We start from the raw sequence: 24,749 nt of genomic DNA, 5'->3' as shown, positions 1-24,749 counted from the left end.
ATGGGTGGGTGGGTGGATGAAGAGAAGAAACCTGGTGGCGTCGTCCCAGGGCTGTGGAGCGCCCCGAAGGTGAGCGCATCCCCCGCGAGGGCACCTGCCAGCCGCGCAGTTCTCAGCACTCTCCGCCACTTCCGGCCCTGGCCCCGCCCCCTCGGGTGGCTGGCGTCCGTTACGCGTTGAGGAATTTTGTCCCCAGCGCCGACCCGTCTCTGCCCTCGCCGCTGCCATGGCGGCAGCTCCGCCGCTTTCCAAGGCCGAGTATCTGAAGCGTTACTTGTCCGGGGCAGATGCCGGCGTCGACCGGGGGTCTGAGTCCGGTCGCAAGCGTCGCAAAAAGCGGCCGAAGCCTGGCGGGGCCGGCGGCAAGGGGTGAGTTGGTACCGGCCGGGGCGGGGCCTGCAACGACTCGCCACCCCTCACCCTTCCCAACTCCGCCCTCGGTCGCCTGGTGACTCCTTCCCTCTTGGCGGGTCTCCCGGCTTCTCCGCCGACCCCTGCTCATGCCCAGGGCCCCACTCACATCGCTTGAGGCCCCGCATTGCCTCTGCCGCCCCGCTTACACCTCGAGCCTCTGAGCAGTAGCGTCAGTGCGTTAGAGCCGGGCTGTAACTTTGATTACTCTTTTCCCGCCTTGGTAGACTTCCGTCCTCTCCCATGGAGAATGAATATTGCGCCCCGAGAATAATGGAGCGGATTCAAAGCCTCTGTGCTTGAATCTTTAGGGCCCGGTACCTGCCTGTGGGGATTCCCAAATCCCAAGGACTTGGTTCTGAATCAGAGACCTTGGATCACCTCCTGTTACTCTTAGTAATAGTCCTACTAACAAGAGAAGTTAACATTTACATAATTATACTTTTCTTGCCAGGCAACATTATAAGAAATTTAAACATAAGTTTGTTTAAGCCTTACAACAGTACCATGAACTGGGTATTATTTTCAAATGGGAAAACTTTGTGGCCCAATATAGTGGGCCCTACCAAATCGTTTTCCACCCAGAACCACAGAATGTGACATTTAGAAATAGGGTCTTTGGAGATGTAATCAGTTAAGATGAAGTCATACTTGATTAAGGTGGGTGCCAAATACAAAATGACTGTTTTCCTTTTAAAAAGAGGGAAGTATGGATACAGACACAGCAACAAAGGAAAAACGACCATGTCTAGATGAAGGCTGAGATTGGATTGGATTTATGTTGCCAAAAGCCAAGGTATGCCTGGGGCTACCAGAAGCTGGGAGAGGCAAGGAAAGATCCTTCCCTACCGACTTTGCAGGGAGGATGGCCTTGCAGACACCTGGATTTCAGATTGCTAGCTTCCAGAACTGTGAGAGTTTCTGTTGTTTTATGCCACGCAATTTTGTGGTACTTTGTTACAGTAACCCTAAGGCACTAAGATACCCAGTGAAGTCACATTGTTCTAAAGAACTAGTCCATGTTGTTTTCTGGTTTGGTGCTTGCCTTATTATTGTCCTCGTCTTTCTGCTTCGCTGACTTGTGTGGATCCTTTGGAGGCAGTGCCATGTGATGAAAGTAGCTTGAGTGTTGGAGCAGCACTGGTCAGAGTTCGAATCCTAGCTGTGCCACTTTATAGGCTGTGTACCCTTGGGCAAAGTGTTTCATCTCACTGAACTGCAGTTTCCTTATCTTTAAAATGGGAATAATACTGAATAATAATGCTTTTATGAAGTGGTGGTTGTGATTAGAGGGATTGCATTAAGTGACCCTGGCTTTTTGAATAACTTCACATCATGGCAGTCATGGTTATTATTGGGGCTCAACTATAGTTTATCCATGTAACAAGCATTTATTGAATACACTGTATTCCAGTTACTGAGGATGCCTCTGTGAACAAAAAGAAACATAGTCCCTGTTCTTGTGGAGCTTATAGTTTAGTGGGAATACAGGCTTTAAGCAACTAATTACACAACTAATTGGTGTATTTTCTTTATGATAAATGCAATGAAAGTATTCCAAGAGTTTTTAACAAGAGTTCTTAGTCTTTTTTTTTTTTTTTTTTTTTTGAGACAGAGTCTCACTCTGTCCCCCAGGCTGGAGTGCAGTGGCATGATCTCAGCTCACTGCAAGCTCCAACTACAGGGTTCACGCCATTCTCCTGCCTCAGCCTCCCAAGTAGCTGGGACTACAGGCACCCGCCACCACACCTGGCTAATTTTTTGTATTTTTAGTAGAGACAGGGTTTCACCATGTTAGCCAGGTTGGTCTCGATCTCCTGACCTCATGATCCACCTGCCTCAGCCTCCAAGTGTTGGGATTACAGGCGTGAGCCACTGGGCCCGGCCGGGTCCGTGGTCTTGAGTGAGTGTGAGATAGTGGGGGAATCCGGGAAGCAGTCAAGAAAAGTTTGCCAGACTGGGTGCGATGGCTCTCGCCTGTAATCCCAGCACTTTGGGAGGCCGAGGCGGGCGGATCATGAGGTCAGGAGATCAAGACCATCCTGGCTAACACAGTGAAACCCCATCTGTACTAAAAAAATACAAAAAATTAGCCGGGCATAGTGGCAGGCGCCTGTAGTCCCAGCTACTCGGGAGGCTGAGGCAGGAGAATGGCACGATCCCGGGAGGCGGAGCTTGCAGTGAGCTGAGATTGTGCCACTGCACTCCAACCTGGGCGACAGAGCAAGACTCCGTCTCAAAAAAAAAAAAAAAAAAAGTTTGCCAAAGGAAGTTAAATTTGTGTTAGGACCTGAAAAATGAGGAAGAGTTTCCTGGAATGAGGAAGAGTTTCCTAGCACTTTGGGAGGCCAAGGCGGGTGGATTGCTTGCATATAGGAGTTTGGGACCAGTCTGGGCAACATGGTTAAACCCTGTTTCTACAAAAAATTAAAAAAAAAAAAAGTCAGGCACAGTGGCACATGCCTGTAGTCTCAGCTACTTGGGAGACTGAGTGGAGAGAATAACTTAACCCCAGGAAGTCAAAGCTGCAGGGAGCCATGATGGTGCCCCTGCACTCCAGCCTGGGCAACAGTGTGAGACCCTGTCTCAAAAAAGAAAAAGATTGAGAAGTGTAGATCAGGCAGAGGGAAGGAACTGCATATGTGAAAACTGATGTGGTAGTAACTTGGCTCCTTCCTAGGCACCAAAGGATGACCCAGGGAGGTGTTCAACCAAGGAAGTAGCAGTAGGAGATTAAGATGACCTTGAAGACAAAGACTGGACCATGCAGGATCCTGTAGGATTTTGAACTTTTATTTTAAAACCAATAGATAAGTGTTTTTAGGCTGGTATCCTAGAATGACTCTTTTTGATCTTCTTCTTCTCGTTTAGAATGCGGATTGTGGATGATGATGTGAGCTGGACCGCTATCTCCACAAGTAAACCAGAAAAGGAGGAAGAGGAAGATGATGGAGATTTGCCTGTGGTATGTATCTTTGGGGCTCTCAGGATTTTGAAATGAAGCAAGCTTCTCAATTTTTTTTTTTTTTTCAGACGGAGTCTCACTCTGTCTCCTGGGCTGGAGTGCAATGGCGTGATCTTGGCTCACTGCAACCTCCACCTCCTGGGTTCAGGCGATTCTCCTGCCTCAGCCTCCTGAGTAGCTGGGACTACAGGCACCCGTCGTCATGCCCGGCTAATTTTTTTTTTTTTGTATTTTTGTGGAGACGGGGTTTCACCATGTTGGCCAGGCTGGTCTTGAACTCCTGACCTCAGGTGATCCACCTACCTTGGCCTCCCAAAGTGCTGGGATTACAGGTGTGAGCCACTGTGCCAGGCCAGGCTTCTCAATTTCTTTTCCCAGCTCAGGGTAGATTTGTAGGGGGTTAGTTGAGAACAGAAAAGAGGTGACAGTTTCCAAAGAGCTGTTTAAAATAGTTTTCTTTGCTGATGCCTATACACCAACTCCTCTCTTTGTGGAGGGCCCATCAGCCTAGAAATGAGACGGATCACAGAGAGAGGACTTCTCAACATCAGTGATAGAGTAATGATGTGAATTGGCTGTGGTTCAGTTTGTTGGAATCTTCCTTAAAAACAATGCTGAGGTTCAATTATAGGGAACTTTTTATTTGCTCCTTTTTTTCATTGATTTAACCAAACTTTCAAATTATATATTCTTGCCTAAGTACTGGAGATATGTAGATTAATAGAACATAGCTATATTTTAGAGTTTATACCCTGGAATGGAAAACAATTTCAAATAAATTTCAACAGTATGGTAAATGTTGGGGATATTTCACATATGTACCAAGTACCACTAGAGCCCAGGGGAGGTAGCATACTTTGTATTCTGTTGGGAGATCTCCTGAAAGATGTAAATATTGAGTTTTGAAGGATAAATAAGAGCCAGGTGGACAAAATCATAGGCAGATGACCTTCCAGTGGTTCATGAAACCATTGCTGAGAATTTCTGAGAAACAAAGTGGAAAGGAGAGCTGTTGATAGGCTGAATTCCACTAAAGGTGGTAAAGATGGATTCCAGATGAGTATTTAACATGAATTCCCAGCAAAATTCTAAAATAGATTATTTAAAAGAGGGCTTGCTAGTAATTAGAAGGGAAATAGTGATCTTAGGGAGCCAATTTAGTTTTGGTCAGAACAAATAAATATTAACAATGTTTGTTGTTATTTTTTAATTTTATGAAAGCAATGCATGTTTATTACAGAATATTTGGGAATTGTAAAAAGTTTAAAGTTTTTAAAAGAATAACCACTTATATTGTGACCATCCAAAGGTAACTGCTGATATTTGGATGCATATCTCTTCAGGTTTTTCTCTTTAGAGATTATACATGCTTGTGTTTTATTTTTTTGAACATAATTGGGATCATACTGTACATATGGTTTTGGAGTCTACTCTTCTGCTAAATAATATGTTTTGGATACTTTGGTAAGACCTTAAAATATTCTTTGAGTGTATGATTTTTATTGGTTATGTAGTAGTTTACTATATATATTTAATCTGTTCTATTACTGGATACATGAACTGTTTCCACTTTTAAAATATCATACATCATTGTACATAAATCATTTGTAGAAATCAGTTACTTTCTTTATTCCCATAATATGAAATGAATGGATCAAAGGGTATGGTTCTTTTTAGTTATATTCCCATATTGCTTTCCAAAAGGTGCTACCAGTTTACACTCCCACTAGAGGTAATGAGAATGCCAGTTCACCTACGTCGTCAATATTATTATTATTATTTTTGAGACAGGGTCTTGCTCTGTTGCCCAGGCTGAAGTGCAGTGGTGTGATCATGGCCCATTGTGGTGTGATCATGGCCCATTGTAGCCTCTGCCTCCCAGGTGCAAGCAGTCCTCCTACCGTAGCCCCACAACTAGCTGATACCAAAGGTGCGCACCTCAATGCCTGGCTAATTTTGTGTATTTTTTGTAGAGATGAGGTCTCTGTGTTGCCCAGTCTGGTCTTGAACGCCTGGGCTCAAGTGATCCTCCCGCCTCGGCCTCCTAAAGTGTTGGGATTACAGGTGTTAGCCACATGCCCGGCTGATATTAAAGAATTATTAACAAAACAAAACCAATAGCAAACCTATGCCGATTTAGCAAGTGAGTAATGGTATCCATTTCTTTTTTTTTTTTTCCTGAGACGGAGTCTTCCTCTGTCGCCCAGGCTGAAGTGCAGTGGTGCAATCTCGGCTCACTGCAAGCTCCGCCTCCCGTGTTCACGCCATTCTCCTGCCTCAGCCTCCGGAGTAACTGAAACTACAGGCTCCTGCCACCATGCCCGGCTAATTTTTTGTATTTTTAGTAGAGATGGGGTTTCACCATGTTAGCCAGGATGATCTCGATCTCCTGACCTCGTGATCCACCTGCCTCGGACTTCCAAAGTGCTGGGATTACAGACGAGAGCCACCGTGCCTGGCCCAGTTTCTTCGAACACTAGTGAAATGAATCATTTTTTATATGTTCATTAGGCTTATGTTGTAGGTGTATTTTATCATTTGCCTTTTCACTTACTTCATAATAGTTTTTATTTATTATTTATTTTTTTTCAGACAGATTCTCGCACTGTCACCAATGCTGGAGTGCAGTGGCTCGATCTTGGCTCACTGCAGCCTCTGCCTCCTGGGTTCAAGCGAACCTCCTGCCTCAGCCTCCCGAATAGCTGGGATTATAGGCGCCTGCCACCATGCCCAGATAATTTTCGTGTTTTTAGTAGAGACGGGGTTTTTCCATGTTGCCCAGGCTGGTCATGAACTCCTGGGCTGAAGCGATCCACCCGCCTCAGCCTCCCAAAGTGCTGGGATTACAGGAATGAGCCACTGCACCTGGCCATTTTCTTTTATGATATTGTCTTGCTTTTATCATGGCCCAAAAACCTAAACAAAGGAGACTTTAGTGCCACTGCTCTCTGCATTGGTTAAAACAGATCTTGATTATTGAATTCATTTTTGTAACTGCAAGATCACCACCACCACCACTAGTAATAATGGCAAAATGATTATGATGATTATGATAGCAGTGACAGCACAGGAATAACTAATAGGTGTAATTTATTGAGCATTTATCATTTACCACGCAGGGCTAAGCTTACGTGAATTATCTCATTCGATCCTTATAGCAATCCTTTGAATCCCACTTTTACAAATGAGGAAATTGAGGCTTAGAATAATTTACCAAAGGTTACACAGATGCTAAGTGGCAGAACTGGGGTTTAGATCTTAATTCATCTTGCCTGAAACCTGTGCTTTTAATGCTCAGTGAGAGATCTCAAAACTGGGTTATATGAAGAATGATGGTAGGATTTTCGGAGAAGTAGAGGGCTGTTACGACCTGGATTTAAATTCCAGTTCTGCCACTTGTTAGCTTGTGATATTGAGAAAGTTACTTAACTTCTCTGAGTCAGTTTGCTATTCAGTAGTGTGGAGCCTTTCTTTGCAGGGTTATTGTGAGAATCGAGTTAGATTATATGAGTAAAACACAAAACACAGTACCTTGCACATAGTTGCTACTCTGTAACTAGGATTTATTATGCCATCATTCTTTGAAAATTTGTCATGTGGAAAAGGGATCAGTTGCATCAGAGGTCAGAACTAGAATCAATTCAAAGAAGTTATAGGAAGGTAGAGATGAGACCAGTAAAACTAAGAACTTTCTAACATTTTTGAAAAATGCAGTGGACTGCGTTGTAAGATAATGAGGTCCTTGTCAGGAAGGGATTGGGTGAGTGGCCATTTATTAGGAATACTATAGAGAAGATTCTGATTCGTTCGGAAGTTTGGAAGATAAGAAATGTGGTTTTAGCTCTTAAAGATTAATGATTCTGTGTACATCTCAGTGGCTGTTTTTGGTTGTATTCAAGAAAATCTATTATTGTGACTACCTACAACAAGAAAGGTTTCATAGAAACCCAAAGTCCTTGATTAGTGCTAGGCATGATGGGGGGCCACCGATGTTTTCACTCTTAATGTAGAAGTAAAAGTGTATAGGAATTTAGTGTTAGCTTACAAGTGGCTGTTGTGTACCTAGCAGGTTAATAAAAAGGTTTGTAATGAAAGAAATTAACCTTTGCGGGGAAATTGAATTATCCAACTAATACAGTGACAATCAGGTGCTTATGGAGCTAGCATAACTGAAGACCCCTACTTATTTCTTCATGACCATGTTGGATATGTGTGCGCCCTTAGGTTAGGAATCGGAATGGTTGTAACTTCAGGTTCTTGAGACAGTGCTTCTTGGCTGGATCCTGTGGATTTCCTCAGCATAGGAAATCTTTACTCCCACAGGTGGCAGAGTTTGTGGATGAGCGGCCGGAAGAGGTAAAGCAGATGGAGGCCTTTCGTTCCAGTGCCAAATGGAAGCTTCTGGGAGGTGAGTTCCAACAGTAGATAAATCTAAATCTCCATTAGTAGGGGAGGTCTTTTTTTCTTTTCTACACTTTTCTTTTAGAGGAATGCATAGTTTTTTTTAGCATGTCATTGATCCTGAAAAATAAAGCAGGAAAAAGGAAGCTGGACTTCTTCAGAAGTAGTAAGACATAGGAACTTAGAGACCAGATATTCCTCTTTCTCTTGTATTTTGGCATTAGGGTTACTGAGGTTGGTGACTAATTTGGAGGCCTGTGAGCACCCATTCCTCTGACTCAGAATAGGAGAGCCCTTGGTATATAGGCAAGACTTTGGGAGGAGTTTACAAGAAACAGGAACAGAATTTGGGGACTTTAGCTACCACTGTCCTCTTCCACAATGAAGCAACTCATTTCTGGGGGGGTCAAGGACCAATGTTTTTTGTTCTGTTTGTGTTAGTAAATTTCTCTCTTCTTTCCTTAAATATTGGTATTTTATAGTGCATTACCCTCCACCTGCCCACTTTAGACTCTTCCTAAGCTAATATTTATAACTTAACTCTCTTGAAAAAAATTTGAGTCCTTGAGACTTGGATAAAAAGTGTTTGTGTGTCACATCTGTTTGAGCATAGACTGGTCTTATTTGCCATGATAGTCCCCTGTCTGGCACAAGGAGCTGCCTTTAATAAATATCTGTAGAATTGCTTAATTGCTAGTAGGCATTTGATTTTTGTAGCCTAACCAGAATTCTTTTCCACAGAGAGTCTTTTGGTCTCCATATCTTGTTTGTCTAGGAAGACATACAGACACACACACACAGTGCTTTTCGGTATCTGAATGTTTAGAAAGTCAGTCACACACACTCACTCACTCACTCACTTACTCCTTTTCTTCTGCCTTGCTTTCACTTCCTCATCCCAATCTGTTACTGGAAATACGTTTACCAATCTCTGACCCTTACTTCCTTCAGATTTACTGTTAGGCCCCCCACAGACATCATACTTTTCTCTGTGGAGTGGATTCCAATCAGATAGGCCTGTTCCCCAAAGTAAAGGAGGTGACTTGGTTTAATTCATTCATTTAGCAAGTGTTCATTGGTTCCTGCCCAGCCTTTATTTTTATTTGGGCTATGGGGCTCAATGACAAGAGATAGAGGTAGAGGAAGAACTGGATTTTGAAACCATTCCAGATGCTATAGATGTTTCATTCTGTGGTGCCTTTGAAAATGGAAGGTCTCAAACTTGTATTTTAACTTTAAAGATTTACGTATTTTAAAGATTGCATATGGACTCTGGAGTCAAATAGAGCTGAATTTAAATATTCCTCCACCACTTATTAGCAATATGACTTTGGCAAGTTAATCTTTCTGAGTATTAACTTCCTCATCTATAAAATGGAAATGACAATATTTATGTCCTAGGCTTATGAGAATTGAATCAGGTAATCTCTATAAAACATTGGCACACAGTAGGTGATTGGTAATTACTTGCTCCTTTCTTTTTTTGTGATTTTTTCTGCTCTCTAACAAAGAGCACAGTGAAATGGATTAAATAGTTAACAGCATTTGATTTTGATACTCACCGTTTTAGTCAATTTACCTTTTGAAAGAGGAGTGAGTACAAACTATAAAGTATCTAGGCAAAATATCAGTAGGAGCCACTAGCTGGGAACTCTGCACAAATGAGGTGTTAGAAAGAACATTGGACTGGGAGTTAGAAGACTTGGATTCTAGCCTGTGTCTTCATCTTAGTAGCTGTGACCTTGGGTAAGAAATCGCTCAGCTCCTCAGCTGAAAACAGAGGCTCTGTTCATAATACAAGGGTACCTGCCCTGCTTACCTTAAAGGGTATAATATGAAAAATGTACTGAAAATGCTTTGCAAATTTATGACTTGGTAGGTGGAGGGGTTATTCTTAAGATATTCAGAGTGGTGATTTGCTGCCGCTAAGCAAGAAAACTGTGCAGGCCTTTTGGGCTTTTTGAGCAGTTCTGAGGTATGTGCTGCTGGAGCATGTCTTGAAACTGGGTGTGGGGGTGGACAGAGGGACAGAGCATTTGTGGGAATCTGACTCTTTGTTTTTTGTGTTTAGGCCACAATGAAGACCTACCCTCACACAGGCATTTTCTTCACGATACCCTAGATTCATCTCCTAGGAGAGTCCGTCATGATACCCCAGATTCATCTCCTAGGAGAGTCCGTCATGATACCCCGGATTCATCTCCTAAGAGGGCCCGTCATGACACCCCAGATCCTTCTCCCCTCAGAGGGGCTCGTCATGACTCAGACACATCTCCTCCCAGGAGGATCCGTCATGACTCCTCAGACACTTCACCTCCAAGGAGGGCCTGTCATGATTCTCCAGATCCTTCTCCTCCCAGGAGGCCTCAGCATAATTCTTCAGGTGCATCTCCTAGGAGAGTCCGTCATGATTCACCAGATCCCTCTCCTCCTAGGCGAGCCCGTCGTGATTCCTCAGATATCTCTACCACCAGAAGGGTCCATAACAACTCCCCTGACACATCTAGGAGGACTCTTGGCTCTTCAGACACACAGCAACTCAGAAGGGCCCATCATGACTCCCCTGATTTGGCTCCTACTGTCACTCATTCCCTACCCAGAACCAAAAGTGGTAAAGCCCCAGAAAGAGCCTCTAGCAAGACTTCTCCACCTTGGAAGGAGTCAGGAGCCTCCCATTCGTCACTCCCAAAGAACAGCAAATATGAGTATGACCCTGACCTCTCTCCTCCACGAAAAAAGCAAACAAAATCCCATTTTGGAGACAAGAAGCAGTTTGATTCCAAAGGTGAGCATATGACTGTCCATGAGAGGGACATATGTATCCCTGGGAGCTTTCTTTTGGCCCTTTACTTGTTTTATTAGGTATGAGAATGGAGTTTCTTTGGGAAAGTTTTGAAAAGTGAGAGGCTGGGTTTGGGAGAGTTAAAGGATTATGGTGGCAGGAGGAAGGTTTTCATGTATCTTTTTACGTACTCGCCCCACCCCATAGAAAAGTACAATTTATTTGTTGCAGAAGCTTTAGAATGTACAGAAGTGTATAAAGATAAAATGTGACACAAAATTCTGTCATTCAGAGGCAATTAGTGTTGTAGCCAGGACCATCTTAGTCTTTTTTGGTTTGCCTTTTTTATATAGTTGAGTTCTGGCTATGTAGAACATTTGTATTGCATGTGCAATCTTGCCTGCTCTCCTTTCTTAACAGTCTTCCTCAGGCCATAAAAACATCTTTATGTTAGTATTTTTAATAGTGTTTCATTACATAAATTTAACCATTTTCCTAATAAAGAATATTTTTGGTTATTTCTAAGTTTTTGCTTCTGTAATTCTATAATGAACATCCTTGTACATAAACTGTTGTCCCCATTTTGGATTATTTCCTTATCTACTTCTAGATAGATTTCCTGGAAATTCAACTACTTCTATATAGGTTTCTCAGAAAGCTGAGAAGTTGATGTACTGGGTCAGAAGATGTGGCCGTTTTAAAGACTGTCGATACATATTGCAGAATGCTCTTTGGGAGGTGACTTGTGATGCTTATACAGTCACTAGAATTTAGGCCTGTGCAGTTAAATTTTTTATTCCCTCTTTTGTTCCCAGGAACTATTTTAATTTTAAATTAAAGCACTTTGTTATCCTTTAGTCCGAGGATATCAGAATATAATTCTAGGTATTTCTGACTTTTGCCACACTATGGAGAGCTGTCTTTCCATGAGTGGGGTTACTGACATAGAGGAGTGTGTGGAGATCTTACACACCAGTTACAGTCAGTGGTCACTTGGGAATAGAATGCCATCTTCTACCTATTGGTCTTAAAAGTTGTTTCTGACTTTGCTCTTCTCCTATGTCATCCATAGTTATGTTTAGGTTAATGATAATTCTTCATAGAAAAACTAAATAAATATTGTACATTAGCTTGGTAAGTTATTTTCTTAGATTCTTCCAAGGGGATTAAAGAACTCTTTGGCCAGGCATGGTGGCTCAAGCCTGTAATCCTAGCACTTTGGAGGCCGAGGCAGGCGAATCACCTCAGGTCAGGAGTTCAAGACCAGCCTGGCCAACATTGGCGAAACCCCATCTCTACTAAAAACACAAAAATTAGCTGGGCGTGGTGGCACACACCTGTAATTCCAGCTGCTTGGGAGGCAGAGGCACAAGAATTGCTTGAACCCAGGAGGCGGAGATTGCAGTGAGCTGAGATCACGCCACTGCACTCCAGCCTGAGACTCTGTCTCAAAAAATAAAATAAAATAAAATAGAAGGAATTCTTTAATTTCTAGGTTCTTCTCCCAGCCATAGGAGATTTCATGTAAGTTCTTCACCCAGGGGACATCAGAGTCACACAGATTCTTTGCTCCTATCCAGGTGACTGCCAGAAAACAACTGATTCAGACCTTTCTTCTCCACGGCATAAACAAAGTCCAGGGCACCAGGATTCCGATTCAGATCTATCACCTCCACGGAATAGACCTAGACACCGGAGCTCTGATTCTGACCTCTCTCCACCAAGGAGGAGACAGAGGACCAAATCTTCTGATTCTGATCTGTCCCCGCCTCGAAGGAGTCAGCCTGGAAAGAAGGTCAGGATTTTCAGGAGCCATGTCCTTCTTTTTGTGTGACTCTTCTCTCTCAGTTTTATATATGTCCCAGATAAGCCGAGAAGAAGGATGTAGCTCTTAGAAGTGTAGTAAATCTTAGTTAAAAGGACCTTTGGAGGTCTTTCTTTCTGAAGGCAAACTGGCTATAACCCATCCCGGATGGACTTACAGATACCAGATTTCCCAAGTAGCTTCTGCTTTTATAGCCTCTTAATTCTACAATCTCATTTTAACAGGTCCAGAAAAGCTTCCTATTTTCTTAGGAATAAACTGGGGACTGTAATTTGCAGAGTGGAGTTTGGAGCACAAACATTGTGTCAAACGGATCATATGGCAAGATGCTTAATATCTCTAAACCTCAGTTTCTTTATCTGTAAATTGTGGATAATAGTAGTACCTACTGTGTAAGGTTGTTATGATAATTAAGCCAGTGTAAGTAAAACTCTTAGCACAGTGTCTGGGACAAAGTAAGTATCTAGTGTTAGTGATTTACTACTATAAATTGGACTATAGGTCTCTGTATCCAGAACTTAAGAACAGACACTTAAAATATGAAACCACTTTTAGAAATCATGTTGTCCGAAAGGTCAATGTTTTGTTTTGAATTCATGATAAAGCTTGATGAATTAGTCAAAAAACCCAAAAATCCATATGAACCCTGAGTAATTATATTGTAAAGAACATTGGTAGTAGTAAAGGAATCTTATTTGTGAATGGTTAAGAAACAGAATGATAGAGGCTGTGATGTGCATTTTTCTCCCCAGTGCAGACTTATCGGGTAAATCCTGTCTGTAGAAAACTCTGAGAAGACTGGTCCTGGCAGGGTAGACCAGCTTGTTCTTTACCCAGGGAGTGAAATTCTCCTCTTTTAGGGAAAAAAGAGGTCTCTGTTTCAGCTGGACCCCTTGACATTTTATATATCTGTTTAGTTCATGGACAACTTAATATTAGTCCAATTTGGTTGCTTAAGGATATCAGGATATACTGTGTGCTTCATTCGTGGGCTGGTTTGCTATCTTGATACTAAGTGGAAATTAGCAAAAAGTTTTCATTTGGTTAGATCTTTTGTTATTACCCTGAAATATATCCACAATTTAAGGATCTTAGGTTTGCTTGAGTTTGTACTGTAAATGGAATATTTTATCAGTGTTGGTCTCTAATGGAAGGCTTAGTGCTTTATACTGGTTTCTGATCAGATGACCTGAGAGAATCTTCATGTGTGCAGTTTATATTCTGAAAAGTCAGAAATGCAAATGTGTAGCTCTCCCTTTAATATATTGTTAGTTTGTGTTTCTGCTTACTCTTAAACTTGATGGTTTTGATGAAATTTGATTTTCTTTTATAGTTTTTGAATCCTATGGTAATTAATGAGAATATAAAGCTAGAGTTTGAGGTTTAATTATTGCTGGTCATCAGACACAAATGCAACTAACTGTGTACCCGTGGAGCCTACTGCCACATCATCTCATTAATGTTGGATGCTCCCTTTTCCATTGCATAGGCTGCACACATGTATTCTGGGGCTAAAACTGGGTTGGTGTTAACTGACATACAGCGAGAACAGCAGGAGCTCAAGAAACAGGATCAAGAAACCATGGCATTTGAAGGTAAAAATATGAAAGTGCAGAGACCAATCCAGGCTCATTTTTTTTTTTTAAATTTAGCTTATTGTACCTGGTATTTTAAACTTTTAATTGCTATCAAATTTCAGCTCTGGTTTTATGCATGGTTGTAATTTCTCAGTGAGTCCCAGTGTTTCTTTCCTTCTTGAAAAATGCCATTTCGCCCAGGCGTGGTGACTCATTGTAATTCCAGCAATTTGGTAGTCCGAGGCGGGTGGATCAGCTGAGGTCTGTAGTTCGAGACCAGCCTGGCTAACATGATGAAACCCCGTCTCTACTAAAAATAGAAAAAAACTAGCCAGACGTGGTGTTGCATGCCTGTAATCCCAGCTACTCAGGAAGCTGAGACAGGAGAATCGCTTGAACCCGGGAGATGGAGGTTGCGGTGAGCCAAGATCGCGCCACTGCACTCCAGCCTTGGCAACAGAGCGAGACTCCATATCAAAAAAAAAAAAAAAGAAAAATGCCATTTCTCGGGCCCAGTGCCAATATGCACCTAGATGTTGGTAGGAACTACTTTGGTCTGGCTGCAGAAGTTCTTATCCAGCATTAGAATCCCAAGTGGTTGATTTGATCTCTTAGAATGTTATTTCTGATTTTGATCCTGATATTTGAGTATAATTTTCCTTTGCAGCTGAATTTCAATATGCTGAAACCGTATTTCGAGATAAGTCTGGTCGTAAGAGGAATTTGAAACTGGAACGTTTAGAGCAAAGGAGGAAAGCAGAAAAGGACTCAGAGAGAGATGAGCTGTATGCCCAGTGGGGAAAAGGGTAAGGGAACCACTGAAAGGGTAAACAAGATGGCAGTGACTGGAACAAGTCATTTCTCTGCTCTTCTTGATCACTCACTTTCTTATTATGCCTTCAGAGCTGTTATCAGTAATGGGAAATTTGGTGTGCTGAATCTTCTTCCTAGGATATTGATATATTCCACACTTCCAGTGGATATTCTGGGAATTTTACCCTGCTCAGTATTTGCCCTAGGGTACTACTAGAAAGAGGAGAGTCTCCAAATTTAGCAGTATGGTCCATCTTGTGTAGAAGTGGAAATGTCATACAGGATAGCAAACACTCTTGGTTCTTTTTTGCCCAGGCTTGCCCAGAGCCGGCAACAGCAACAAAATGTGGAGGATGCAGTGAAAGAGATGCAAAAGCCTCTGGCCCGCTATATTGATGACGAAGATCTGGATAGGATGCTAAGAGAACAAGAAAGAGAGGGGGACCCCATGGCCGACTTCATCAAGAAGAATAAGGCCAAGGAGAACAAGAATAAAAAAGGTGGGACTTCTGGGAATCATCAGAGCTGGAGGTGACTTGTGAAGAGAGAGAATCATTAGGATTCTGATACATAGCTGTATGCAAGGAAGGATTTCCCAAATAATTTAAATTCATTGTATTTGTGAGTTTAGATTCAACTCAACTGGTCTTTCTATGTGAAAATTTTTCCGGGCCAGGCACGGTGGCTCATGCTTGTAATCCCAGCACTTTGGGAGGCTGAGGTGGGTGAATCACCTGAGGTCAGGAGTTGGAGACCAGCCTGGCCATTGTGAAACCCCATCTCTACTAAAAATACAAAAAAAAATTAGCTGGACGTGGTGGTGCACGCTTGTAATCCCAGCTACTTAGGAGGCTAAGGTACGAGAATCGCTTGAACCCAGGAGGCAGAGGTTGCAGTAAGCCGAGATTGTGCCACTGTACTCCAGCCTGGGCAACAGAGTGAGACTCTATTAAAAAAATAATAATAATAATAAAAAATTCCCACATTGCCATCCAGCTCTGAATTAAATTATGTCGTTAACTAAATACTTTTTTCTTACTCCTCTCTTTAGTGAGACCTCGCTACAGTGGTCCAGCACCTCCTCCCAACAGATTTAATATCTGGCCCGGATATCGCTGGGATGGAGTGGACAGGTAAGCCTGGGTATTTCTTAGGTTTTTATTTTCTCTTCTACCTGACTGTAACCTTCCCTAACCACTCGTAAGTTGCTCCACACTTTATTTCATTCTCTGCTTTAATCACAAGGTGAAAAATATGCACTTTGCTTGCTTCTATTTCTGAGGTCCACAAATCCTATTTTTCATGCTTGGAACACTCCTCTTTCTGTTTCCTTTTCATAACACTTTTTAAAGCTCTGTACAAACAACTCAGGTGGTTCAGATAAGACACCCTTTGTTTTGGACATTGGTTACTTTTAATGATATTTTCTAAGGTTTAGAGGGGTCGAGTGATGAGTCGTAGTCTGGAGCCTTCTATGTGATATGTCTTTAAAATGTAGCCTCTGAATCTTTCTTCACTTTACGGTCTTAGGAGGCAGTCACTTTTAATGTCTCACGGTCCTCTACCACCTCATCTGTCTACCTACCAGCATCTGTACCCACATGCTCTAACTTCCTGTCTGTTATGATGGATGAACTATATTTGCTTCCATCCAGAGTCAGTTCGTGTACTTACGTATTAGATTCTATCTCCTCTTGCCTACTAAAGGACATTGTTTTAGTATCTAGCACAATAATTCTCAAACTTTTTAATTTCAGGATCCTTTTACACTCTTTTTTTTTTTTTTTTGAGATGGAGTCTCGCCCTGTTGCCTGGGCTGGAATGCAGTGGCGCAATCTCAGCTCACTGCAACCTCTGCCTCCCGGGTTCGAGCGATTCTCCTGCCCCAGCCTCCCGAGTAGTTGGGATTACAGGCGCGTGCTGCCATGCCCAGCTATTTTTTATATCTTTAGTAGAGACAGGTTTTCACTATGTTGCCAGGCTGGTCTCGAACTCCTGACCTTAGGTGATACGTCCACCTTGGCCTCCCAGAGTACTGGGATTCCAGGTTTACAGGATTACAGGATTACAGGTGAGCCACCATGCACAACCACTCTTGTTTTTTGTTGTTGTTGAGGCAGAGTCTTGCTCTGTTGCCCAGGCTGGAGTGCAGTGGTGCGATCTCCACTTCCCGGGTTCAAGCAATTCTCATGCTTCTGCGGCCTGAGTAGTTGGGATTACAGGTGTGCATCACCATACCCAGCTAATTTTTGTATTTTTAGTAGAGACGGGGTTTTTGCCACGTTGGCCAGGCTGGTCTTCAATTCCTGGGCTCATATGATCGTCTGCCTCAACTTCCCAAAGTGCTGGGATTACAGGCTTGAGCCACCATGCCTGGCCTACACTCTTAAAAATTACTGATGACCTCAGAAAGCTTTTGTTGATGTGGATTATATATATTGATATTTACCATGTTATAAATTAAAACTCAGACATTTAAAAAGTGTTCATTCTAAAAAATAATAAACTAATTACATTAACATAGTAACTTTTTTTATTATTATACTTTATGTTCTAGGGTACGTATGCACAACATGCAGGTTTGTTACATATGTATACATGTGCCATGTTGGTGTGCTGCACCCATAATTACTGTATTTTTAAATGAAAAATAATTACATTTTCCAAGTGAAAAAATAGAAGGATGGCATTGATTTACATTTTTGCAAATCTCATTAATGTCTGACTTAATAGTAGGTAACTTGACTGCATTTGTCTGCTGTGATATGTTGTTCAGTTGAAGTATAGGAAGAAAATTTAGCCTCACACATAGGTAGTTAGAAAGAGAAGGCATATTATATTTCTTAATGTTAACACAAAAACTCAACAAGTGCTGGTTTCTTAAAGGTGAGCTATGTGGAACCTGAAACCAGATCAAAGAACTTTCATTACTGTTATATTAATTTTTTTAATACTTTGAGTGGATCTTCTACCCATGCATGATTTTATAACATCATGCATTGGTCATTTGTAAAATATTGGTTTGCTGAGTTTTTCAGACCTTCCAAATGTTGACATATTTCCACTATACAATATCAGAAAGTCACTTTTGTTAACATCATTTCTGGTCTCATCACAAAAATCTTTAAATAATGGGAAGTTAAAGAGTTCACAGTTTTTCAGAATTCTAATTTACACTTGAAAGTTTAAATGTTATCACTGGCATTTCCATTGCTTGAGCTGTTTCCATTTAATAGCTTAATTTCTCTGCTGAGATTTCCCATCTGTTCATTATGAGATATTTTCCTCTTCTTGAAAATATTTATGATATATAATTGGTGCTTTGAAGTCCTTCCTGTCTGCTAATTGCAACATTTGATTCACTACAGGATTGGTTTCTATATTGACAGCTTTTTCTTCAGTGTGGATTACATTGCCCTGTTTATTTGCCTGTCTGGTCACTTTTTTAAATTGTTACTAGACATCATGAATGATACACTGTAGAGACTTTGAGTTCTGTTACACTGTAATGTCAGTTGTTTTCCTTCTGGTAAAGCTCACTTTGTACAATAGCTTTTTTAGAGATTCCATCAGATTTTGTACCTAGAGGGTCGTTCCATCTTTGCATGCAGTTTGATTTCTTACTTTCCAATCTAGATGCTTTTTGCTTCTTTTTCTTGCCCTGTTCCATTAGCTAGCACTTCAGTGCAGATGTCGAATAGAAGTAGTGAGAGCAGACATCTTTGCTTTGTTCCTAATCTGAGGAGGAAAACATTTAGTTTTTTACCATTAAGTGTGTTGTAAGCTGTAGGTTTTTTGTAGATACCCTTTATCGAGTTAAAGTTCCCTTCTATTCCTGTTTTGCTGAGAGTTTTGTTTTCAGGAATGTATATTGGATTTTGTTCAAAATATTTTCTAATTATCCTTTTGGTTTATTCTTTGCTCCATAGGTTATTTAGGAGTGCATTAATTCCAAATATTTGGACTTTTCTAGATATCTTACTGGTATTTACTTGTAATTTAATTCAATTTTGGTCAGATAGTATACTGTAATATTTTGATCTTTTGAAATTTGTTGGTCAGGCGCGGTGGCTCATGCCTGTAATCCCAACACTTTGGGAGCCCAAGGCAGATGAAATTGCTTGAGCCTCGGAATTTGAGACCAGCCTGGGCAACATGGCAAAACCCTGTCTCTACAAAAAAATATAAAAATTAGTCGGGCATAGTGGCACACGCCTGTAGTCCCAGCTACTCTGGAGGCTGAGGTATGAGGATCACTGAGCCCAGGGAGGTCGAGGCTGCAATGCGCTGTAATTGCACCACTGCACTCCAGCCTGGATGACAGAGTGAGACCCTGTCTCAAAAAACAGTAATACAAATGAAATTTGTTAGATTGTTTTATGGCCCGGTATATAGTCTGTCTTCTGAATGTTTCGTTTGCACTTGAAGAGAACGTATATTCTGTAGTTATAAAAGGTAGTGTTTTATAAATGTCAATGAGGTCAAGGTGGTTAATAGTGTTTAGATCTTAGATCACCTATGTTCTGGGTTTTTTTGTGTCTGTATTTTTCTATCAGTTACTATCAATTGTGGATTTTTTGTTTTAGCTGGTTTATTTTGTTTTTCAACTAAAATTTCCATTTAATAGCTTACATTTCTCTGCTGAGATTTCCCATCTGTTCATTATGAGACATTTTCCTCTTCTTGAAAATATTTATGATACATAATTGGTGCTTTGAAGTCCTGTCTGCTAATTGCAACGTTTGATTCACCACAGAATTGCTCTCAATTGACTGCTTTTTCTTCAATGTGTATTGCATTTTCCTGTTTATTTACCTGTCTGGTCACTTTTTAAAATTGTTACTAGGCATCATGAATGATTCACTGTAGAGACTTTGAGTTCTGTTACACTGAACTTAAGTGTAACACATTCCTCTTAAGTGTGTTGGTTTTTATTCTAGCAGGTAGCTAACATGGCTGAACTCCAAACTGTCTCCTTTGCAGTGGGCCGCAGCTACAATCTCTGCTCAGTTCTTTTAGTTTCTAGCTGCCATTTTTTTTTATTGGCCTGATGGTATTTTCTCTGCACATGTGTTGTTTAACAGTCAGCCAAGGATTTGAGTAGGGTTTCTATGTAGATTTTGAGGTTCATCCCTTTTGTAGTTCCTTCTCTTTCAAGATTTCCCTCCTAATTTCCTAGCTGTTCTGCCTACTTTGCACTAACTCCTCAAGCCAGTAAGCCTGTGACTTTCTGCCTTCATGAGCTGTACTGTTTGGGAAGTTGCCCTCTAGCAAATCTCTTCTCATATATAGACTTCATCCAGTTTATACTTACTTTTGGTCACTCTTCCACATGTTCAAATACCTGTATTTCTTTACTTCGTCTAGGTTTCATAGTTGCTAACTGAGGATAGGTTAGTCTGCTCAGGTTACTCTGCAGTGTCTAGAATCTAACTCCCCACCTTATATGGGCCTAAGGCATTGTCTTCTGTCCCTCATGGTGCCGTCAAAATCCAACAGCCAGGTGTGGTGGCATGTGTCTGTAGTACCAGCTACTTGGGAGGCTGAGGCAGGAAGATCCCTTGAACCCAGGAGTTAAAGTCCAGGCTAGGCAACTTAGTGAGCCCCCATCTCTAGAATAAAAAATTGTAAGGCTCTTTTTTCTGATATTGGCAGATGTCTATAAGATGACTATAGTTCCTCATCTTGTTAGATATCTTTACGGTAGCTGTGGTTACAGGCTAGCTTACTAGTTCCGTTTGCGGTTCACTACATGAACTGCAAAAAGTATGTCGGCTTTTGGTAGAAGGAGGATTTTTCAGAATACTCATTTGCCATACATATGGCCAGAAGTAGATCTTTTTATAGCACAACCCTACAGATGTTCCCTGCTACCGAGTTTTTGGTTTTGTTTTTTAATTTTTGGACCCAAAACTTAGAATTCTCCCTGACCTAGTTTTTTACTAGTGTTTAATTTGTCTTCATCTTTCTCAGTTGCTTTTTTCCACTTCTTGTTCTGATTTTATCCTAGATTTCTCCTCTTATTTCCCTTTGTCACCCTTGCTTTCTTTCTGTTATTCATCTTTCATCATCTTTCCTAGTTTTGTCTCTATTCGGCCCACTGCAAGGGGATATTTCCAGAACAGATATATAGTATGTTACAGTTGGAAAAACCCATGAGGTAATTACCCAGCCCCTATTAATTAAAAGAGAAACTGAAGCCCAATAAATAAGCAGTTTGCCTAGAGGCATGCAGTTTCCCTGAGAAAGCTGGAATTAGAATTCTGTTCCTGATTCTCTGGTCCAAAGCTCTTTCCACTGTGAGTTCTCCTGCAATTTGTTTTCTGATTCTGCTTAGGATTTGGTGTTTGTTATTCATATGTCCTTTGTATTATCATATTAGTATAAATCTCTTAAGACCTTATTACCAAGGTAAAAAACAGTGGTTTCCTTGGTGCTTTGGAGTACCATCCATGTTTCTATGGTTGGAGAGGATGCCATTTATAATAAACTTCCCTTCTTCTTCTTCTTCTTTTTTTTTTTTTTTTTTTGAGATAGAATTTCGCTCTTGTCGCTCAGGCTGGAGTGCAGTGGCATGATCTTGGCTCACTGGAACCTCCATCTCCTGGGTTCAAGCAATTCTTCTGCCTCAGCCTCCCGAGTAGCTGGGATTACAGGCGTGTGCACCACACCCAGCTAATTTTTGTATTTTTTTAGTAGAGACAGGGTTTCACCATGTTGGCCAGGCTGGTCTCAAACTTCTCACCTCAGGTGATCCACCTGCCTTGGCCTCCCAAAGTGCTGGGATTACAGGCGTGAGCTGCCATGTCCGGCCAAGTTTCCCTTCTTAAAGCCCTCCATTACTCCACTCATTCCTTAAGGGAAAGTCTTAGCATACATGTTATAAGTGTAAGTAGCTAGGTACTAGGTACTAGGGATTCCATGATTAATGAGAGATAGCCCCTGAGCCCAGGAGCTCACTTTCAGTCTAGAATAGAAGACAGACAATTTCAATGCTGTTTAGTTAATGTTACTATAGAAGATTTTCAAGATGTTTTGGGAGCACAAAGGAAGAGTAAGTTGAGCCTTAGGAGGATGTGATCAGGAAGTGCTTCCTAACGGATGAAATATGGGAGCTGAGTTTTAAGGGATATTGATAAACCAGCCAAGATAAGAAGGAAGGGAAAGATGTTAAAGAAAGAGGGTCCTATATGTGCAGAGTCATAAGGCTATGAGACACCATGGTGATACCAGGTGGTGGGGGTCCATAAGTAATTTGCTGTTGTTGAATAGCATGAAGTTTGAGATGGATGAGAGAGGTTGGCAGACCCTGATCACAGAAGGCTCTGGAAGCCTTTCTGAGGAGCTTGGTCTTCACTCTAGAGGTAAAGGGGAGCCATGGAAGGATTAAAAACAGCTCTGCAATTTAGATAGACAAATCCATTATAGCAGTAATGCGAAGGATTTGAAAGGCACAAGATTGGAAGTAGAACAGATACAAGGCTTTTGCAGTAGCTCAGGCTAAAGGTAATGAATGTCTGAACTATGACCTTCAGGCAGTGGTAGTAAGGATGGTTAGTAAGAGAATAGGAAGTGGGAATGTGGTTGGGGTGAGCTGGAGGGACCTGTTTGCTGATTTGGGGAAGAGGAAGGAGGAGTCACTGGATTTGGCAAGAAGGAATATCATTGATGACTTGAAAGGGCTAGTTCCATGGTATAGTGAAACAATGGCCAGATTCTAATGTATTAAGGAGTGAATGAAAAGTGAGGAAACAAATAGTGAATACAGGCTGTTTCAAGAAATTTAGATAAGAAGACCCAAGAGAATGCATGGTAATTAGAAGGGGTTTGAGGACCACTCATTACCTCCTTGAAATTCACCCCTGTATTGTTTTCCGTGACACCCTACTCCTGGTTCTTTTCTCTGATCATTCTTGGGCCACCTTTGCAAACTCCTCTTCCTCTGTGCGCCTCTTAAATCTTTCCCAGGGCTCCATCCGTAATTTTTAGCTGTTCTCACTCTATGTGCTCCCTCTGGCTGATTCTTACCTAGTCATGTTTTCAACTATGAGCTATATGTACATGATTTCCAAATCAGTATCTGCATCTTGGTCTGGTGTATTTAGCTATGTGTTGGATTTCTCTATTGCTTTGGACTTGAGAGATTTCAAATGCATCGTATTTAAAGCTGAACTCATCATCTTCTGCTGTAGCCTGCTACTACTCTTGTGCTCTCTAATTTGCCTCCTCCTTCTTTGTCCTTGTGTACCTGATCAATTAGTCCTACTAATTAGTCTTACTAATTTTGCCTGCTGTATCTTCTCTCTTCCATCCCTCTTTATCATTGTCTTCATCATCTGTTGCCTGGACCATTGCAGTGATTTTCCTGCCCCAGATCTCCTCCAGAGTGATCTCTTCGAAATGCAGTGTAAGTTCTTGCTTTAAACCTATCCTTTCTGGATGAAATCTAAGCTTTTTACCATGGCCTACAAAGCTCATTATGCATTGGCCTTTGCCTACCTTTCCAACTTTGACTCATGGCTGTTCCCTTTGTCATACTTCAGGCTCCAGCCATACCAGTTTGCCTTTGGTTTGCTGCACATACCAGGCCACTTCTTATTTCTGTGCCTTTGTTCTTGTTGCTCATTCTGTTCGAAATGACCTCCAGACCCTTCTGACCCTTCCCATCCCCAGCGCTGTAGTTAACACAAAGCCTTTACTGATCATTCTTGCCCAACCCTCATGTCACCTTTTTATCATACCTCCCCAAAGCTGATTAAGATACCCATTCTGTTTCCATGATACCCCATACGTATTTCTGCCAGAGTTTAAGCGGTTCTTTTAATTTATTTGTTTAAATGTCTGTCTCTTCCACTAGTCTGGGAGTTCATCAGGACAAGTGCTGTGTGATACTCATTTTCATGCAGTGCCTACCATGGTACCTAGTATATAAACAAAATTCAATAAATGTTTTTGTAATGAATGGATAAAATACAAGATGTGGACATCAGCTGAAAGAGAACTGGGCTTTTAAAGAGTGGCAAATGTTTGAAATAGCTGTCAGAGTGGGGGAAGGGTCTGAACAAGGACCAAGAAAAGGATGAATGATATATTTTGTCCCTTTGATTCTATTGCATATGCCTTAAATATTTTCTTTTCTTTCTTTTCTTTTTTTTTTTTTTGAGACAGAGTCTCACTATGTCACCCAGGCTGGAGTGCAGTGGCACGATCTCAGCTCACTGCAGCCTCTGCCGCCCACGTTCAAGCGATTCTCCTGCTTCAGCCTCCTGAATAGCTGGATTACGGGCACCTGCCACTGCATCCAGCTAGTTTTTGTATTTTTAGTAGAGACAGGGTTTCACCATATTGATCAGGCTGGTCATGAACTCCTGACCTCGTGATCCACCCGCCTCAGCCTCCCAAAGTGCTGGGATTACAGGCGTGAGCCACCATGCCCTGCCATGCCTTAAATATTTTCATATGACTCCTTACTTTCCCCCCATTTCATTATATTGTGAACTCTTCCCTTTCTTTTAAAATAAATGTCTCTTTCAGGGTTCTGGCTGAATAGTATATCTCTTTTGATTGCAGATCCAATGGATTTGAACAGAAGCGCTTTGCCAGGCTTGCCAGCAAGAAGGCAGTGGAGGAACTTGCCTACAAATGGAGTGTTGAGGATATGTAACTTTCCTGAGGCTGTGGGGGTGGCTGGGCTGTGGTAGTGGGCATAGGCAGCGAGATATCCAGTGGTAACCGTTGTCTGTGCTAATAATTGGAGCCCACAAAGACCAGCAACTTGTTGAATGCCAGTTTTGACCACAGAAGAATATTTGAGACCTGATGTTTGGACTGAGGTACCTGTACTTCTTGGGTATGACAACCCCGGCTGTTGCTGGCTTTCAGAGGAAGCATTGATTTCTCAGTGTACCAGGGGTTGTTCTTGGTTAGGGTTTTTCTTTTCCTTTTTTAAATAAACATATATTTATTTTTTTTAAA

At 41.6% G+C, this 24,749-nt stretch overlaps 1 protein-coding gene across 3 annotated transcripts; it reads left to right on the top strand.

Annotated features, from left to right (window-relative positions):
* Nucleotides 1-205: 205 nt before the first annotated feature.
* Nucleotides 206-24,749, top strand: BUD13 (BUD13 homolog). Of its 3 annotated transcripts, none has more exons than XM_015115763.3 (10): nt 206-369; nt 3,283-3,376; nt 7,700-7,784; nt 9,849-10,562; nt 12,140-12,354; nt 13,874-13,979; nt 14,629-14,767; nt 15,090-15,274; nt 15,826-15,907; nt 24,345-24,749. In XM_015115763.3, exons 1-10 carry the CDS (start codon nt 227-229, stop codon nt 24,436-24,438), a joined length of 1,857 nt encoding a protein of 618 aa, XP_014971249.2. In that variant the 5' UTR covers nt 206-226; the 3' UTR covers nt 24,439-24,749. The 3 variants fall into 3 exon arrangements, with proteins under 3 accessions (XP_014971249.2, XP_077820497.1, XP_014971251.2); XM_077964371.1 differs by lacking the exon at nt 24,345-24,749 and adding an exon at nt 23,132-23,300; XM_015115765.3 differs by lacking the exon at nt 206-369 and adding an exon at nt 3,041-3,187.

The sequence above is a fragment of the Macaca mulatta genome, chromosome 14, assembly GCF_049350105.2.
Source record: "Macaca mulatta isolate MMU2019108-1 chromosome 14, T2T-MMU8v2.0, whole genome shotgun sequence".
NCBI lineage: Eukaryota > Metazoa > Chordata > Mammalia > Primates > Cercopithecidae > Macaca > Macaca mulatta.
This window is presented reverse-complemented; position numbering and strand designations above follow the sequence as displayed.